This window comes from Rousettus aegyptiacus, unplaced genomic scaffold, assembly GCF_014176215.1.
Source record: "Rousettus aegyptiacus isolate mRouAeg1 unplaced genomic scaffold, mRouAeg1.p scaffold_m13_p_12, whole genome shotgun sequence".
Classification (NCBI taxonomy): Eukaryota; Metazoa; Chordata; class Mammalia; order Chiroptera; family Pteropodidae; genus Rousettus; species Rousettus aegyptiacus.
Window position 1 is genome coordinate 83,337,657 of NW_023416287.1, and position 20,291 is coordinate 83,357,947.

A 20,291-nucleotide genomic window follows, 5' to 3' on the forward strand; every position below is an offset into this window, starting at 1 on the left:
TCTCAAGGCCTCAGCCTCTCTTGGGAACAGCCTTTTCTTGTTCAGTGCGGTCACCACCCTCCTTCACCTTTTGCCTTTCACGTCCTCCCCCTTTCTGGTTTTTGACTCTAGTTTATGGTTCGATCAGACCCTTCCCTGCGTTTTCCCAGCGTGCTCGTTTGGACCCAGCAAAGGAGCTCTCTTTGCTGTCACCGGCGGTGGCTCTATGTGCCAGGTCTCCTTCACCATCTCCCCGTACATACGTGTTTAGCCTTTTGTGACTTTGCCGATGTGTAACGGGGTAGAGTTAGGTTCTGGTGGCATTTGCTGAATTCTGCCTTGCCAGTTTTTCCTCCTTTTACAGATGTTCTGTGGACAGTCCGTACAAAAACAATGGTGGTCTTAGAGAATCAGAGTGTCACTGTATTATGAACTGGCCCCATGCTCAGCAAGCCCTCTGGCGCAGGTCTCTGCTCAGAGCTTGCTTGGGATGTATGGTTTAGCTCGAGGCCCATGTGGCTCCACACCCCCTCAAGCCCTAATCCAGGGCGTGGAATTCTGTCACACGCTGGTACGTAACGGGGGCAACAAGCCGGGCGTGCCCGGGCCCAGGGTAAACCGTCCTCCCGCCTGCGTCTGCCTGCTCACCCCGCAGGGACCAGGCAGCTGAGGGGAAGGGCAGGATGGCCGAACGTCTTTGCTGGATGCAGCAGAAATGGGGCACGCAGGCACCTGCTTCTAACGCCAGTACATCTGCCCTCGCCGGGGGTTGGTGCCCAACCTGTCTGATGGAGAAGCGCGCTTTGGGGCACACTGAGGGTGGACAGGCAGGAGACGCTTCCGCGAAGTGCCGTGAGAGCTGGCGCCTGCAGCTTTAATGATGGATATTTAAATGTGTCGGAATGTCGTTGCTTCACTGTGCTGTAAAGCCAGGACTAAATTTAGCCATGCGCGGACTGGAAGTGCATACCGCGACCTCGTACTTGACAGAGCCTGTTTTCTTCCTGTAGAATCCACATCAGCCATAGAATCAGAGAATGTTACGGGCCCTATGGTCAGGTCAGTTACAGGCCCTATGGTCAGGTCAGTTACGGGCCCTATGGTCAGGTCAGCCCTTTGGTTTTACACTGGAGAAACAAATGCCCGGCCAGTGGCAGAATCAGGGCTGACGACAAGATTTTTTTTTTCCGCTGGTTCATTACTCTTTCCGTTGGTCACGTTGATAACCTGAGATAGAGATGCATAGCATAGCGTTCTACGACTGCAGGACCGCGGGACTCGTGTGAGAATGGACTTGGGTTACGCCCACATCCGCATTGCGAGGGCAGATGCAGGTGACGATCTTCGGCAGCCCTCATTCTCAGAGACGGCCGGCTCAGTTTAGTTTCAGGCACTTTCTGGGCACCGTCAACACAGCGTAGTAAGTACACTGAATTATCTCGAGCAGCCCAGCCCGCTCTCATTCCTAGACATACTCTGCTCATCCAGATTCTTCTGGAAACCACAGAGCCCACCTCAGTTTCTTCACATGCCCGAAATATCATTGTTAGCTGAAGACTCCTGGCTTTCGGCTTTTGGGCCTGTTGTCGCAAGTGTAGTAATTTTGGTCAGACTCGCCCTGTCCCAGTTTTCTAGTTCAGTGCCATTGACCCCGAATTTACCTGTATCCTCCAGTGACTCATCTGAGTGGATTATATGTGTCAACCACACCGCTTTCCGAAAATTTGCTCGTTTAACTGTCAGCTCTGATTAGGGATTTTTAGTGTAGCGGAATGATTTGAGGACAATCTACCACAACCACCAACTAGCTTCGGGAGCAAATGTATATATAGTCACTTCTGCTGGGATTCTCTTGATCTGTATTATTTCCTTTTAAGTGAGATCTGAAATGAAATGCTTTTGCTGTGTTCTCATTGTAAAATTGTATGAAAGCGACAGCCAGGAAAGAAACTGGTGTACTTTATTTTTGTTATTTTTGGTAATCATACCATAGACAGACGATTATGAAACTGCTGTTATTGAGGCCAGAACAATTTACTTCGCATTGGGGCCGACTGCGAAACCGGCAGCGTTTTGACTTCTAGATCCAGCGTTTCAGGCTGTTGCAGGCTTTTGGTCTCTTTGAAATTTAAGCATAAATATGTGTTCTATTTACTCATATATCTCTAGCATTTCTAACCTTTCCTTGTATACCTTTCCCTGTATACCTTTCCCAGGCTGTTTTTCTCCCTAAAGTATAATTAAAACACACGGAATTGTTTTCCTTGTTCTCAGATCTCTCTGAGCCCTGACTAGGGTCACAGTGAGCCCTGCGCCTCGCCCCACAGCCTGGTGCCACTGCCCACCGTGGATCTCTGGGCCAGGCCTGGGCAGAGAGAGGGCGCGGCCTAAGTAGTCGTCAGATACGGAACGTGATTACTTTCCAGCTCTATTTTCCTGGACTCGCGTTCCATGGCTTTTGGAAAGTAATATCTTACTTTAAAAGAGTAACAGTTCTCTGGACAAATGAGTCTGCCAACAGTAGAAATTACCATTTTTTTATTTAAATACTAAAAACATTTATCCATTTTCAGATGATGTATAAGTAAAATGTCAGAAGCCACACGAAATCATTTAAGTGCATTTTATTATACATTTTTTTTTTTTTAAATTTAAAAGGCAGGTAGGTACTGCCCCATGAAACTGCTTTAGCCTCTTGTAAATAGCCTCAACTTTTAGAGAGGTAGCGTTTTAAGGTATGTTGTAGTTTCTTTGATTTAAAAAAGGAAAGGAACGTCAGGTTCTCTTAGACCACAAAAATCCTGACTGCTCCTCTGCTCAAATACATCCAGTCCAGAGACTGTGTGTCCTGGCTACTGATGCAAAGGACCCCAGAGAAGCAAGGAGTGGAGGGTGGGGGGTCAGGGGTTGGGGGAGGTCCCCCTTTGCATCACCAGTACATCAGGAAACAGGGATAACAGCGTTACGAAACACAGGTACGGTGACTGAAACGCGAGAGAATACTCGTGTGAGTTTAAAACCGCCGATATCACACGAGCATCAAGGGGGAGGAGGTCTGCCGTCCAAACAGCGTGCTTTTCCTCAGGATGGAGTGGAGGCGGGGAGTGGAAGCAGGTAAACAGAAGTGTGGGAGGGAATACAGTGTGATGGATACATACGCACCTGCGCGTGTAAACCGAAGAGGAGGTCTTGATCCCGCGTGACTCCCCGATGATAGTCCCCCATTTCGGTCATCGCAAAATAGGGAAGCCTTTTGGTGTGGGGCTGTGGTCCACGCTGGTCCACACTGGCCCTCACTTGCTCCTTGCACTTTTGGATCTAAAGTGGAGACGGATGAGTGCGCATTCCTGTAGCTGGTCTGAGGGTAGGGTGGGGGTGGGGGTGGTGGAGGGATGGCTGCCACCAGCTCGCACAGAGCCCCACGGGGCTGCCGGGGACCACCCTGCCACACAGTGCATCACGAAGGGAACACTTCCCTCTCCAAGGACTGATATGAGAGAGGCCGGTATTGAAATGCTGGTGTTTTCAGGTGACCCTGTTAGTCTAAAACATTTTTCAGTCTTTGCAGTCACAGTTTTCTGTCATAAAGAGCATTTAATAACTTACAAAGCCTATTTTTAATTGAATAATTTTGAGACTTTATTGTTAACATGATAGAAACAAAGCTTTCTCATCCAGCCACACATCTATGACCATTCGTGTAGTTATATATGTATTATAAACATAAACGGCCGATAGGGGAGAGTATTGAAGCACTTCGTTGTGAATTTTCTATGTATTGTGAAGGATCTTTTTGTTAACGTATCTTGATGAGAGAGAATGTGAAAATTTTTTTTCAGCTTTCACAGAACGCGCACCTTTGTCTCCTGTGTAGATTTTCTATTTCCGTTGCTGTTTTTTCCTGTTGTGAAATAGTGTAAGCACTCTGCTTTAGCTCAAAGAGACGCTGCGGAGGGCGGGCATCATCTCTGCCCCTCGCGCACGATGCTCGGCGTTATTTGCTGATAGTTTTTCTCCTGTGTATTTTTGTGTGTGCATTCCTTGTAACCCCCATGCCTGGCCTCTCACGAGCACTCCATCACAGGCCTTCGTAGCGGTCAGAGAACCCAGTTCAAATCCTGGTTCTCACCCTCAGTAGCTGTGGGGCTGTGGCGACTTTCTTAACTTCTCCAAACCTCATTTCCTCATCTGTAAAATGGACATAATATTATCTATCTAGTTCATAGATTATTATGAGAATTAAATGAGATGTTGTATCTAAATGTATTTATTTAAAGTACTTAGTTCATCACTTGGCTTATGGTGGAATTATCAGTCTGTCTAACTAAAGTATGTCTTGTCTTTAATATAGTATATATTGATTTTATTACTAAGTGCAAGACATTCTAAGATGCCTGTGGAAATTCAGACATTATAATTCACTGCCTGTGGTGGAAGTAGATAGAAAACTTTAGTTCAGAGAAACAAATTACCTGTGATAAGGTAGATGTCAACAGGATTTTATAATTAATGAATCTGTTGATTGGTTTTCTTTGCTGTGGCTTGTTTTAACCTTTGGAATATTGTTATTAGAAAAAGAAATGCTGTTTTTTAATGATGCTAACTTCATCAAAGCTCCCTGTAATGTTCTTATTTTGTGATTATAATAAACATTTTGTGGGCTAAAATTTGTATTTTAGTTCTTTCAGGAGAAAACGAAGAAAGAATTTTCAAGTGAGTTTCTGATTTTTGTTAGAGTCACTCAGAAGTTTAAACGTTAACTTGGGCTTGATTCCAAAGCTAAAAGAATAAAAAGTCTTTTTAAAATGTCATAATTCTGTTGTCATTATAAAAGATTACTTTAAATCTTAGCTAGAATCTATATTTTGAGGCTTTCTTTGTATATTTTGGAAGCCCATAGACACTTGCATGAATATCCAAATAGTATTCAAACACATTTTATCTTGTGCTACGTTAGGTTTATTTTTGGAATAAAAGTACTACTCAGTTTACATTTAAGATTTTTGTTTTTATGTTTAAAATATATGCCATGTTTAGTGCTTACATCTTAGGGGATGAAAAATAGTGTGTTTCAGTTTTTTTCTGGTCAGTTAATGATCTAGAGCCTTTCCAAAGAGGATTTTAGTCTTAATTTTATTTTTTATGTGGCTAGATTTTAAGCTCTCCATTAAAGTTTCTTTTAATATCTAAATTTATGTATCTGCACTTGAGTTCATTGGTTTTAATTATAAATCACATAATGTCCAGTTCCTGCATTTAAAAATCAATTCACGTAGAAAAAAGAACAACCGATTGCGGTGGTCATTCTTATATATTCCTGTACTTCGGATTTCACATACACCGAAATGACTTAAAAATAGAAACTGGATTACTTTCTAATTCATTTTTATTATTTTGAAGAAGGTTTTTTTTTTTTTTTTTTTGAGTTGTGGGAACCGTGGCTGTTGTCAAGGTAGATGCCCATAAACTTGTAATTATGCATTAAATATTGATTTGCTTACATAATTTGCAAGAATACCTCCTCTTCACACCAAACAAAATGCAGAAGTAACAAAATCGGAACACTCCCTAAAGATGACGTTCCCTTTTCCTCATACTTTGGGATGAGCCTGACTACATAGCACATGTTATTTTTATTTTACAGGGTAAGGAATTTTCCACTGACCATTTTTAACTTTCGGGTTGTGCTTTTTCCTCGGGCTTAGAGTCGATTATCATCGTATTTGAAATGATCGCTGTGTGATTATTTTGAGGTTTAACCAAACTTCTTCGCGTCTTAGAAAATACTTCGTAGGACCAACCCTGTCTCCCCCTTTGGTTTGTTTAGAAGACTTGCACTATCTGCCAGATGCTGCTTCCTAACCAGTGCAGCTATGCATCCCACCAGAGAATCCATCAGCACAAATCTCCCTACACCTGCCCCGAGTGCGGGGCCATCTGCAGGTCGGTGCACTTCCAGACCCACGTCACCAAGAACTGTCTGCACTACACGCGGAGAGTTGGTTTTCGGTCAGTATATCATTCACTTACGTCCAAGTAAAGCTCGTTCACTTAGGACCGCACAGCGTTTCGAATGGCCTGTGCGCGTAGCGATCAGGGTCATACAGTGATACCTCGATTAACAGGTCCTTTGGGAACCGAGCTCGTGTGTGCCGTAGAGTTCATCCGTTTGGATCCTTTAACGTGGTCTTGGCCCGCTGGCCCGCACAGAGCTCAGGGGAGGCGGAGCCCCTCCTTCAGGCAAAATCGTGCAGGTGGCAAAGTGTGGCTTCGATTTGACTGTTAGAGACTTTTCTTCCTGCACCCTTTCTAGCACACTGTCGTTGTCATGCTCTCTAGAGCATTTTTAACCCGTGCAAGAACACCGTGCATTTCCGGACCTCTCAACCCTTCCTTTCCTCTAGTCAAACCAGCAGGGATGCGATGGGTCCTCACTGTCATTCTGTCATGTTGGAGGGTCGGCTGTGTGTCCTTTCCTAACGTTGCTCTTTGTGGGAGGGCCTTGCATGCCAGATGACCTTTCTTTATTCCCGCTTCTCCATTACCCGAGTTCACGCTTCTCCCTCATGTCCACACGTCTTAACTGTGACCTCTTTCACCACCCCCTTACGATGCTCAGATGTGTCTTTTACAACATCTGCCAAATCTGATGTTAGTTCAGCTAATATTGAGTGACCATGTACTTGAACTTTATCCTCCACTTTGTGACCTTCTGAAATGCATTCTGCTACTTTTTATATTTTGACCCAGCGAAGGCCCACCAAGAAAACCTGTTATTGATACACAGTGTCTTTGTTAATAGAGGTATTACTGTATTGCGTGTTTATCTTAAACTCATGTTTGGTTGCCTGGTATCTGTAATGTTAGATTGCTAATATACAGTATTTTTTTTTTTTTTTTTAGTTGTAATATAGTTATACCATGTTTTACAAAAACGGAGTCCAGTTGGTATATTTGAGTTTTATTTCAGTTAAGTTTAGGTTACGGCATCACCAGTTCCTAGGTGGCTCTGTTCATTTTTCTTTTTTCCTTTTCTTTTTTTCTTATTAAATATTATTATTTATGCCTACAGCACCTGGTCTTCCTAGGTGGTCTCCCATTGAAGTACTAACCAGGCCTGACCCTGCTTAGCTTCTAAGATCAGACATTGGCTTGTTCAGGGTGGCATGGCCATAGACCATGGACCGTGGCTCCACTGAGGCATGAACCTAGGACCTTCTGCGTATAAAGCAGACGTGCTAACTGCCACACTGTGGAACCACATCCTCTGTTCATTTTTCTAACACTAAGAGAAGCTTGCTTCACATTTTTATCTCATGCCTCCAATGTTTAATGGATTAGGAATCTACTCGAGTAGAAAACCTTTGGTTTGGAAGAAACCAGAGTGTTGGGTACCAGTTCTGCTGCTAATTGTGCAGTAATTCGTGTGTTCTCTCTGTGCCATGGTGCCCTGTCTATAAAATTGGCATGACCCTCACCTCTTTCTCCACTGGGATGTTAGAGAGTAAAACAGGATAATCAAAATGCATACTGTGTCCTCAGGGAGAAAGTAACACATTGAAGGTGCCCTTGATTCCACAGACTCTATACACAAGGTAATTTGGTTCTCATCCCATGTTTTGAAACTGTTGTTACTGGATTCTATGTTTAATGATGGAGAACAGTTCTACGACATTTTCTGAGTACTATTCTTTTAATGGATGCCAAACGTTCCTCAGATGTTTAGTTTATTTTTCTAATATAATGAAAGTAAACTTAGGTTGGAACGGGGAAAGGAAATAAGACATCTATAACTCTAGCTATTCCTGGTACCTTCTCTAAATTAAAATAGAGGCTCAGTAGGCAGGCTTATAGTAAGTCACTAGGAAAAGCCCATCCCTCCCTCCCTCTCTCTCTCTCTCTCTCTCTCTCTCTCTCTCTCTCTCTCTCTCTCTCTCTCTCTCGGCCCAGTCACAGAGTTGCTTAAATTGGGGGCTTTGAATTTTTACTAAAATTTTTTTGTGTTTAGTATAGATTTTTTTTCTGACACGAAACTTATAAGCTTTAAAGGTACTGTGTTTGTATATTCTGAAGTTTAGTTCATGTTTACCTCTTTATGTAATAGAAAATAATTTGACCTTAGTTTTTTCCTTGGCTGTTTCAAATAATGGTCCAGTGTAATATCGGCTGGGGTTTAGCAGCCCTTGGCCTTGTATGTTTTCCCCTCCTTTTTGGCTCTCTAGTTTTTCAAATTTTTTTTTTTCAAAAAAAAATTTTTTTTCAGGCAGAGACGTCTCTCTAACACGATTCGCACATCTTACTTTGTCTCTTCTTGATTCACTATGTTTTGTTTTCTCCCTCTCCTTGATCATATTGCATCTCCCGAACACCGAAGGAGTCATTTCTAGTTTCTGGTTGATTTGGTAAAAGTCAAGTATTTATCTGAATTTTTCTGCTTCTCAATCCATTGGATCTGCATCTTGAAAGTAGAATTATAGAATTATATAGTGTAAACATTTTTTTTTAAATTAAAAAATAAAGAGAAACTTGATTGGATACCCAGAATACAACAGACTTCTGGTATGTTAAATATTTATTAATAGACTGATTCTTAGCAGCATTAGGATACTCTGTGACCCTTTCAAATTCTGCTGTCTATTCGTCTTATTTGTATTCCCTACTGGCCTCTCGTTGCCCTTGAACCTTTTTTCCCCACTTATGGGCAGGTATTTTACAACTCTCTCTTTTCTTAGTTCCTTTGAAATGCTCGTCTTTCTTTCCTTACATTAGGAGGGTTTTCCCTGGGCCTCCATGGACTCTTTGGACCAAGCCGTAGCCACCTCCTTCATCAACTGTAGATCCTTTAACTTGCTGTTTATTTTCTTTGGATTAACTCTTTCTCTCACACAGGACGACTTCAGAGAATGAGCTCTTTGTTCCTCTTTTGCCATTCCTTGGTCTTTTGCCCTTTGAAATCACTTTTCTACCCTTGATGGGAAAATCCTTTGTTTATGAGTCATGCTTGGTGTAGAAGATCCTTCCGTTTCCTTAGTAACCCATCTTTTTTTGTGTCATGTAATCTTTCTCTTTCATAGGAATTGTAGACTTTCGGGGTTGGGAAGGACTAAAAAATGATCTTCTCATTTTACAAATGAGAAACGGGCCTAGAGAGGATCAATAATAACCTGTTTAAGACATCACAAGTTCAAGTTAACCCCAAATAATTTCCGTATGCTTGGGTGGCTTGATTGCCTAACATAGTAGTTTAAGTAGATGGGCTAGAGGAATATTCCTTAATTATTCTCCTTTTGTTATTTAGCGTTTTTATGTATATGCTGCTCAACATTTTGCCTCTAGTCATTTAAAATGCTTATGCATTAATAATGATTTTTCTGAAGTGCCTGCAAAGCTCAACATGGCACGCTTTAGAACACATGTAATTCAGAGCATGCCACTCTGGCACGACTTCGGAAGCAGCTCTGTGAATTCAGAAGTGAGATTCAAAGACTAGAAACACCTGAGGTTAATACAGAAGTCGCGGAGCCCCGTCTCCTGGAAGGCTGGCCCTGCGCGCAGTCCTCCTCTCCAGGTCCCATTCATATCCAGGAACACGCCTGTCAGGTACATCGTATCCGTGCAGAGAGCCCACAGAGACCACTCTGTCAGGTGTGGACACAGGGCGGCCTAGGTCGTCCCATGCGTGTGCTGCCAGTGTTGCTGACGGTCCTTGTGTGAGAGAGATGTGGCCGGGGAGAAGTGCATTGAAGTTTTAAAGTTCGTTTCCTTAGGGCCAGATGTGAACAAGGAATGAGCTCATCAAATTATCAGAAAATCAGGAAGAGGTTAGCTAGAGAGGCAGTTACATTTAGAGATGTTGATTGTTCAGAAGTTTATATGATTTGTGTCCTTTCTTAAACAAATATAAGTGTACTTAGATTTATTTTCCAGGAGACACACTAGGTGGGTGACCTTCTCTACCCGATGGGCCCCCAGACCTCCTGCTATATTAACCACACCAGTGTGTACCAGGAAACAGTGGCCACGGCTTGGGAGCCGACACTTCCTCGTTCCTCTGTGTGTGCCTCTCTTGATGGCGTGTAGGGTTAGATAGTGCACATCTTCCACTGGAGATGACATTTGGGTAGAGGGGACGGCTAGGAACCGCAGGGCCCTGAGGTCAGGATCCAGCAGGTAGGAGTCTTCTGCAAAGCCGGAAGTCACAGGGTCTCGCTGTGTTCCGGGCCTCGGTACGGCCTCCATGCTGTTATTCTCACCCCAGTCTGGGCATCCCTTCCAAGAATCTTTAAGATGCTCAAATTCTAGAGCATTTCAATTTTCTTCTTCTTCTTCATGGTCTTCCTTCTTACATATAAAAATGGGAAAAAAATGAAGCGCACTTCCAAAAAGCTATTAGAAACCTCAAAAGGCCGTTACAATGCGTTCATTTTACACAGTTAAGTTGCACGTGTGTGTAAGGGTCTCGTTCTAACGACTGCGTATTTATTTCTCTAACAGATGTGTACATTGCAATGTTGTGTACTCTGATGTGGCTGCACTGAAGTCTCACATTCAAGGTTCTCACTGTGAAGTCTTCTACAAGTGTCCTATTTGTCCAATGGCGTTTAAGTCTGCCCCAAGCACACATTCCCACGCCTACACACAGCATCCCGGCATCAAGATAGGAGAACCAAAGTAAGTCACGCTCCGTTTGGCTTTTACTCCGCTACTTTATTCCTAATGCAGAGGAGGTGGTAGTTCCATGGAATTAAAATCGAAGATGGGAAAAGTGGAGATTCTGGCGCTCCCTGTAATACAGCCCGCACCTCGGAGCTCGGAGCTCCCGGAACCTCTCGGTTCTTTCAAAGGGAAGTCTTTGTCCCCAAACGTCACTTATTACTATTGCTCTTGTCATCACTTTTTAGTACACAAGTGGATATTTATAAATTTTGTTCTTTTCCTTATGACGATTTTAACAAGTTCTAGGAAAACTGTAAACAACTGTCATCTTTCCATTTTTTCATAGTTTCTTTCTTGTAGGATACACTTTTCACAGTAACATAAGATGGAGTCAATTTAAGAATGGTTGCTGGTTACTGAATTTAACTTTATAGCCAGTATTTGTCCTTGATTAGTAAAGGTATATTTCACTTTTGCCTTAATCTCGCTCTTAATATTGTCAATGTTTGCTTTCTCCGTGCCTTTAATAATGACGTGGTGCTTCAGCAGACAGTTACGGGGCTGCTTGTCCACAGGAGGGGGAGCTTAGCGAAGAGGAGTAAGCGTGGGCCCGGAGTCAGAACCCTGCCCCGCCCGCCGGCTGTGTGAACGTGGACGGTCACGCGCTCTGTCTCCGAATTCGTTTTCTCCTCTGTAAAGTGAGGGTAATGCTTATGTCCCAGGGCCTGGGTGAGGATGAAACGAGACGATACGCTCCAAATGCCTAGCACACGGTCCCCACATCTGGGGCACGGAGGGGCTCTGTGCCATTCGTTTCTTCCCACGTCCCCCCTCCGCACACCCCCTTTATTTTGTGCACATAATAGCGCTGGATTAGAGACGAATGGTCATGTTCACTTTTTCCCCTGTATTATTTACGGCACTGTAGGATTTGATAATTATAATAGATTTGCAGCGTCAAATCTAGTGGAGTGTTTTTGCCCATAACTCCATAATCAAGGAAGTATTAGGGAGAAGATATGCAGGTATGCCATATTATATTGTCTGGCTTTTATTGTAACATTTAGTTGTAGGGAAACGTTATTGACTAAACACTACAGAAATGACTGTTTACTAAAAGACTATGATAAAGTGAAGTTTTATTCTAATAAGACCTTCACTCTGATCTTTGTAGATCCTCAAAATGAGACAGCTTACAGATTAGAGGATCAAGACACAGCTTGGTGTGTTGAATCCAATGAATGACATTGAACAGTCTTGGTATTTGTATTTGTGGCAGTCAGACTCCTGGACACCAACGTTATCTTCCCCCCAGTGAACATAGTTTTGATTGGGCCTTTATTCAAATAAAAAAACTTCATTCACTGAAGTGTGCATGAAACCTGGAACATTAGTTGTTACCTGGAAATACAGGGCAGCAAACGATTAAAATAAGCTAAAACAATATTCCTCAAGTGCGAGTAACGTGTAAGAAAACATCATTCCAGTATTTTCTTAACACGTTTTTGACGACAGTGGTTCCTTTAATGAGTGTGCCAAGCCTAAAGATGGGCTTCGATTACTGCGTTTTAAACTATAAAGCAAATTTACAAATACAGTGCAACGAAACTCCCCAATCGGTGAACTTTAAGTCAGCAGCACTGATTCGGGTGACGACCGGTGCTGGGCTCCACCGAGGCCCGGCGGCGGCACCAGGTGCTGCTCCTCAGGCCCCGTGGCTTGTCACCCGCTGAACTGTGCCTTGAGATTACTCTTTCCCACCACCCTCCTCCGTTCCACCTCCTAGAAGCCCTTCCTGCACCACGCTGGAAGGCCGTTCGGCCTACGTTTGACCCAAAAGCGTTCTTTTGGCATCAAATCCATCTCCGTTCTGTTTAGATGAGCATGAAATCAATCAGTGGCCCCCACTCTAGTGGAGCCTCAGGCGCTGAAATCTCCTAGCAGTGGTTGTATGCAAATGAGTAAGAATTATGCAAATGATTTATATTAATTTTTAAAGACTAATGTAAAAAATCCCCCCCCCCCCATCTTCTTTAGAGAATATATGGAAGTCTGAAAATATACCCATAAAGCCCGGTAGGCCCCCTCCTCGGTTTGAAAAGCACGGCACCAGATTTCTTTTTCTTAGTGAACATTTATGTGGGTGTCGCTCGGTACTCGGCCTCTTCTAGTGCTTTGCTCCCTGTTTTCCAGTGTCTGGTCAGGCACGTCTCCCTGCCCTGAAAAAGGAAGCTTTGAACACCCGTTAGTCTTTTTTTGGGTCATTTGAGATCATTTTCAGTGTCCATGAGTGGATTTTATGATGACGCAGTATTGCATCTGTTTCTGTATTTTCCTTGACATCTGATGATACATAGCAGTTTCTTTTGCTGCTTTGTGCCTTTTTATTTGCCACTTCTAAACGTATATTAAGTGGATACATGAGAACTCCAAAGTTAAGAATTGCATTAGAGACGGATTTTGAACAAGTTCCTGAGAACTAAAATGCGTGTGGAAGTAGAGTCACGGCCCAGTGGAGGACTTTGGAGTTGGACGAAGCTGAGTTTGCTCAATGGCCCCGGGACTGACACACGTGAAGCAGATTCTCTCGTCCGAGTCGCAGGGTCCCATCTGTGAAGTGGCTGGTAGCGTGGATTCGCCTGACGCAGGGGGCAGGGCTGGCGCGGTGCTCGGGATGGCGCACGTACACCTGGTTAGGTTCAGCCAGTGGCGCTGGAGGAGGTTCGCGATGTCAGAGCTTAGAACCCCTTTATTCATTCGCTTTTACGTCCATTTTCAGGGTTAGCACTTGGTCCCGGAGAGTTTCAGTTGCCGTAAGTGGCACCCTCGGCCAGAATCTTCTCATCACGTCACGTTGGGGATACGCAAAGCTTACCTATCCTTGTAGTGGCGATGTTGCTAACCGCCGCCATCCAGTCCAGTCGGCGTCCCCCATTCCCTGTAAAAGTCGCTGTTCCCCTTTCATAGTTGTTAGTTCATGGGGCAGAATTCTGCTATTATACTAACAACCTGTTCCTCAGAAAAATGCCTAAGTAAGTTGATTCTCTGTGCTCTCTTTACTAGAAGGCCGCAAATCAAAACAAACAAAACCCTACTCCAAAGCATGAATAAAATGAGCCATGCCATTTTTATGAAATAGTTATTTCTGAAAATGTAAGAACAGAATCCTGAGAAAATTTTTAGCACAGCTAGTAAATCTTAGTTCTTTTCTAGAAGCTGTTCTTTTTGTCTTATTGTCGTGTGCTGATTACAAAAAAATCAGGAAATACAGACGAGCAAAACAATGAAAGGAGTACACATATGATCATTCAGCAGGGATAACGAGCCATATGCCTTTTGGGTTTTTTCCCACTCCCTTTAAAAAATGTAATCGCATCATACATACTGTCTCATTTCCTGTGGTTTTAATTTTCATGAAAATCTTTTCATGTCATTGGTATATGTCTGCAACATTCTTAAAAATTTTTTTACAGAGCTGCTCTCATTTAAGTACTTATATTGTGAGAATATTTACAAATCTAAGCTATTTAAAACAGGAAATGAATATCTTTGCCACACCTGGTAAAGTTAATGATGCCACTCCGTTAGCGTCCACCTTTTAGCTGTCTGGTGAAACCTTTGTCTGATCTTAAAGAATACTCCCATCCCAATCAATAGTGCTTGTGCTCTGTGCCAAAGTAACATGTCAAGACCTTGTAAAAACAAGTGTCACCCACTCCAATTAAATCTATAAATCTTATGTGGAAAAAAAAATTAAATATGTAATTTTTTGACAATGAAATGCAGCGAGGTTTGAAGGTACATGAGAAGTGTTCTCTTAAGACCCCAGGAGGAAGGATAAGTGGGTTCAAGAGGCTTTCCTTTTCTTTAGCTTTGCCACGGAAGCATCAGATGAAACCTCAGCGTTTCTTTGTTTTTTCATTTCTGACTTTCATCTTCAGTTAGTGTTTCTCTGCTATTTTCTTAAGCTGCTTCCTAGGATTCTTTGTGCCTAGTCTCATCATTCTTCAAAGGACACTCAGGTCTTCTAGGGCCTCCCCCTAAGGACCAGGACAACCTGGAATAGTTACCAAAGAAAGGGTGCCCTACCGTGGGCACACACGCTCACCGTGGCCTGTCACCGTCCCTGGAGGCGAAGGTCATAGCGGGGAGTGGAGGAACTTCGCTTCGCCAGACTCTCGAGCTTTAGTGGAAGGTGTCGATGGATCCAGGGGATTGCCTTCTGAAGGTTTAAATTTGTGAAATTAATTGAAGGAGGTTTTTTGATAGGTCCCAAAATGGTTTGCAGTGGACAGTATTTTAAACCACTTAAAGCATGATGGACATTCGGGTGTTGAAGTGCGGGACTTCCGTGGGGCTTCCTGTGTCAAGAATAGAATGATGACGTTCAAGTGTAAAACTGCTACTAAGTCTAAAAGAAAACTTGGAACAAGTAACAGTTTGTGCAGTTATGGGAGTTGAGCTGGCTTAGTTCATTAATCAAAATCTTTTTTCAAGTTAGGGTACCACCATGGAGCTGTGTTCCTTGTCTGATCTTAAAAAAAAGAACCCTCAAAAACAAAGAAAAAACCAAGGGTGCATTTGCTGGTGTTAAAGTAACTAACGAGTGAAAACCTTATAAAAACGTGTCAGTTGTAAATCTGTAAGTCATACAATGGTCATTAATTTAGACTTCGAAGTAAATGTGGTTGAATGTATCTTTACCTAAAATGTTAAGACCGACCTGCACTTGAGTGATACCAGTTGCCTTCAAAAGTTTGTTTCTTTTAATTGTGTTTATGTGTTCTCAACTGCTTCTGCCTCCTGAATTCTTGAGTGATGAGAAGTTAGTAGCAGTGTCTTAGGCTTGAGAGATGAGGGCTGACTGACATTTCCATGTACTCCTCTATTTTAGAATAATATATAAGTGTTCCATGTGCGACACTGTATTTACCCTGCAAACTCTGCTGTATCGCCACTTTGACCAACACATCGAAAACCAGAAGGTGTCTGTTTTCAAGTGTCCAGATTGTTCTCTTTTATATGCACAGAAGCAACTCATGATGGACCATATCAAGGTGTGTGCGCGTCTCTCCTGTCCTTTAAGTGAATTGCAGATCCGTTCATTGGTGCCGAATCAAGGCTGAGCTGCAGATTACGATAGAGCATGTCAAGGGAAGGGGTAGATGCTAATGGCGGGCGGAGAGCAAGTCACAACGTGCCGACTTCACATGCTCACTTGACTGAGGGATGTGCTCTTTATTCCCGAGTCCCGATCTGCATACCATGAAAGATGAATGCGAAGTAACCAGTGCATGCGCTGATACTGGAAGAACAACAAAGGGTTCTTTTTTTTCTCTCTGTGAACATGATGACTTTGAATTTAACATTTTTGAGAACTCGGTGGTGTGTAGGATTTAGAAATAGACAGGAGCTCTGACAAATTGTGTAATTTGTATAAATGTTGGGGTATTTAGAAAAATGAGGATTTTTCCCTTAAAATTACTTAGGCCGTTAAGTTTGCATTCTAATGGATGCCCCTGGATATTTTGATCTTCTTTTTATTTCTATCAAGACTGCATGTAAATTGACTATGAGAGGACCAGACACAGCACAATGTCTGGTGGGTGGGTGTTCAGTTAATGACATGAGCAAATGTCCATTTTGGATCATGCATTATCCAGCCCTAAAGGGGGCACTTAAACCTCTCTCTAGCCTTTTAAGCTCACTAAGGGCAGCTTAGTTTGGCCTCTTACCTGTCCACTGTGATAGGTGAAGCAGTTTTATTCCTGTGCGATTAGGAGATAATGTCCATCAGCTCTCAGAGATTAAAGTGATTAAACTTTTTTAAAAAGAGAAACAACAGACCCAATATTATCATGAAGTCAATCTCTTTCTCTTAGTTTTTCTTTCTTTTTTTTTTTTTAATATATTACACAAAAAAGGTCAGTTTAAAGAGCAAATCAAGTCTCTGCCTTAGTCTAGTGTCCTCTTAGTTACGCGAATGGACTATGAATCCTTGGAATTTCCTGTTGAGTGAATGTGAGCCCACGTGGCGTGACCTCCTGTCTCAGAGGCCTTCACATCTCTGGGAGTCTCCACGTTAGAGGCCAGGTGGAGGTAGTGGCCGTGTGGCATTATTAGGGTCAGTCAGAAGCATGGGAGGTATGCGTCATCATTCTTACTTGAAGAACAATAAAATCCTCTTAAAGTATTTAAAGATTTTTTTCTAAAATTACAAAATTATCTTCACAGTAAATATTTCATGAACGAAATAGGAAAAACTAAAAAGTGCTTCTAAAAATGTAGGGACATTTAGGGAATTAGACCCAATTATTTTAACATACTATATATGACAGGGAGCAGGGGAGAAAGAAAAAGTTGCTTCTTTAAGAGGCTTTTAAGGAATTTGCTTTCTGGAGCTCATCTTGACTTCTGGAAATGGGGTCGTGGAATTTGAGGTTGGGGGTCTTCCTTGCATTAATAGTGAATTTGGAGGAATACAAGGACCCAAGAAACAGACTGAGAGGAACAGTGAAATCCTGGGGCCCCAAGGAGGAAAGAATTGTGTTTCTTCATTTCAGCCTTTACAGCACAGCACTTAACGGAGTGCTTCTTCACGGGGCAGGCCCCTGCGCTCCTCACTGGCAGGTGCATTTACAGTAAACTTTCGAGTTACAGTCATTCGACAATAAGTTATCCTCTATTGTTACCGGAGCTACGGGAAAAATCAATTCTAAAGTAATTAAGTGATATTTCTTTTCTTAAACATTTGTTTTTAATAAATAATCTTACTTTTACTTCCAATGCGAAAATAAAATCAGTTAGAAATTCTCACGTCCGCGCACATTCGGTCACGCTCTTGCCATGGCAGGATTATTCGCTACTTCTCTGTAGCTTCTCTCGAGCCCAAGGAGGTTCTCTTACAGAAAGCACACTCTAATACTTTACCTTCAGCTTTTCAGTTAGGAAGGACGTGTGTGCCTAGAAACTTAAGAAAAGCTTATTAGAAGGTTTTGGGTTTTGGTTTTGGGGGGGATTTAAGTGGTTAAAGATGTGAAAACACGCATTTTGTTTTGAAAAAGGCCATGTAAACACAGAAGCCCCTGCCCTGCGTGGCAGACAAGAAGCCAGAGCACACTCTGTGGCTATGAAGACGTCACGTCTCGCCCCGGATTTTCTTTTTACAAAAGGACATTGGACATGCAGCTTAGGCCTTTTTTAAAAGGGTAGACCTCTAACCTCTGCTCACAAGAAAATTATAGAACCCTCCTTTTTCCCTTCTGGCATAAGACAGTATTGAAGAAGGTTGGCCACTTCTCAGTGCTGTTTCGAGAAGACCTTGCCTTTTAGAAAGTATGATGGAATGTACGCCGAAGGAACAGCTTCTTACTCGCACACTCAGGAAGGAGGGTGGAGCCGGGACTCCGATAGGGGAGACCTAGGCGTGCTGATGCACCGTGGGAGCCGTGTGTCGCGGGGTGTCTTCTTTATTTGTTGGCTCACGAACTCAGGCTGGTACGAGCCTGAACGCCGATCGAAGACCCTGTGCACAGATGAATTGTACATTGAGGCGCAGACTTTCTTGCTTCCTTGCTTTTTGTTTTTGTTTTGTGTTTGTTTTGGACTCCATGCTTCTAGCACACAAACCAAAAACCAAAGTGAGCCGGTCTTTAGAATCAAAGTGCCCCAGAAGAATATGAAGTCCTGAGAGTTTTAAGTTGAAGATAGCGGTTGAGGTTAATGAGAATAAATAGCGAAGCAGTTCCAAAAGGCTTTTTCAGTATCCACTGTGTATAGTTCACAAGTCTGGGTGCTGTCAGTGAGGAGGGATGGATTGGGATAGCCTGTAGGGAGATTAACATTACCTCCTGAAACCTCAGTGAAAACCCAAACTGTTACAGGTATTCCAAGAATGCGAAAGGCATGAAGGGGAGAGAGAAGGGTTTGCCATTCATGTATCAGTCTTAGGTTTGTTGCCGTTAGTTAGCTGACAGTCTTAAGCACCCACCGACACGTTAGCCTGTTGAAACGTTTCTGGGTAGATGTGAAACCAGAAACGGTCTGTCATAGGGTGGATTCACTGTGGAACAGGAGGGATAGAGTGCCAGGAATAATTCGGATTTAGTACAGAAGTCTTTCTTTAAAGAATTTTAAGATGGCATAAGCAAATAAGTTTTTAAAAATAATTTGGAACTAGAAATGCATATCTTAATAGCAGTCATAAAAGTTAATACTTCTTTAACTCTTTAAATTTATTTTTTAATTATAGTTGACCTCAAAGTAATACTTTCTCCTTTTTTTTAAGCATACATTTTGCTTAAATTTTCTTCACATATAATAAATATTTCTGAATGAATATAAAGTCACATAAAAATGTCTGTTATGTATTAAGATAGTCCACATGTGCTTTCCCTGAGCGGTGTGATTTGTGATAGAATTTCTTTTCTTTTCATAACGTAGTCTATGCACGGAACATTGAAAAGTATCGAAGGGCCGCCAAACTTGGGCATAAACTTGCCTTTGAGCATTAAGCCTACAACTCAAAACTCAGCAAATCAGAACAAGGAGGACACGAGATCTATGAACGGAAAAGAGAAGTTGGAAAAGAAATCCCCATCTCCTGTGAAGAAATCAGTGGAACCCAAGAAAGTGGCCAGTCCCGGGTGGACGTGCTGGGAGTGTGACCGCCTGTTCACCCAAAGGGACGTTTACATTTCCCACGTGAGGAAGGAGCACGGGAAGGTAAGAGCGGAAGCTGCGTTAGCATGAGGGAGAGCGCTGGACCGACGGACGTGACCTCCAGCACCTGGGTGCGTTGGGTTGGGCTCTGTCAGGAATCGTTAGCGGGGTGACCTCCAACATCACCCAGTGTCCCTGAACCTCAGTTTCTTTATCTGTGAAGTGGACGCTTCCCCGTCCTTCTTTGCTCCGTGATTTGGCTAGTAATCGCCTCCACTTGCACCTGCACCCCTGAAGGCTGGCACGGAGTCACCTGCCCCCTTCCCGAGGAGACTGAGGACGAAGGGGAACCAGAGTTAAAAATGTCTGAATTTACCTCTTGACCCAGTGACAAGTAAGGAAGAAAGCAGGAGAGGAAGAAAGTAGAGTTTTAAAAACTGCTAGTAGCATTTATATGACTCATGTGATTATTTCCTGAATTTGGTAGTGGGAAGAGGGACCTCATCCTTAAATATCCAGAAGTTCTGTAACAAAATCACTGAAATTTCTGAGTTGCAATATGTATATTCTTTCTCTTTTTAAAACAATAAGCACATATATCCAACTAATATGAAATTTTAAAAAATAACCATTATTAGACTTAATGTAACTAGCAAGATTATTTTTTAATATTATTATGATTATCTCAAAACTGGTGTGTTACGGTCAGAATCCAGAGAAAGTCTGCATTACCTTGGTTCTTATGTAACGTAAATCCCTCATACTGTATAGCAATTTTCTATTTAATGTGCTGTCGAGTTGTTGGAAAAACTGGGGTGTATTTCCTGTAGATTGTCCCCCAGATTTCTGGATTTGGGTAATGGCTTCCTTTTCACATTATTTAACCTGCTTCTCTTTATCCCATAATTGTTAGAAATTTGGTTAGATTCAGTTTGATTTTTTTTTTTAGACAAATGTACATTATAGATGCTGTATTCTTTTTGTATCACATCCCG

General features: G+C 42.6%; 1 protein-coding gene across 20 annotated transcripts in view; it reads left to right on the forward strand.

Moving 5' to 3' along the window:
• ZNF532 (zinc finger protein 532) overlaps positions 1 to 20,291 on the forward strand; it is an 89,974-nt gene that overhangs the window by 47,082 nt on the left and 22,601 nt on the right. For 18 of the 20 annotated variants that reach the window (XM_016129148.2, XM_016129152.2, XM_016129153.2 and 15 more), the window contains 4 exons: positions 5,807 to 5,988; positions 10,474 to 10,650; positions 15,530 to 15,692; positions 19,078 to 19,359. The exons of 1 other annotated variant lie outside the window; for it this stretch is intronic. In XM_016129148.2, the coding sequence (XP_015984634.2) occupies positions 5,807 to 5,988; positions 10,474 to 10,650; positions 15,530 to 15,692; positions 19,078 to 19,359 (804 nt within the window). The remainder of the gene's footprint in view (positions 1 to 5,806; positions 5,989 to 10,473; positions 10,651 to 15,529; positions 15,693 to 19,077; positions 19,360 to 20,291) is intronic. One more of the 20 variants, XM_036230099.1, reaches the window with a different exon arrangement.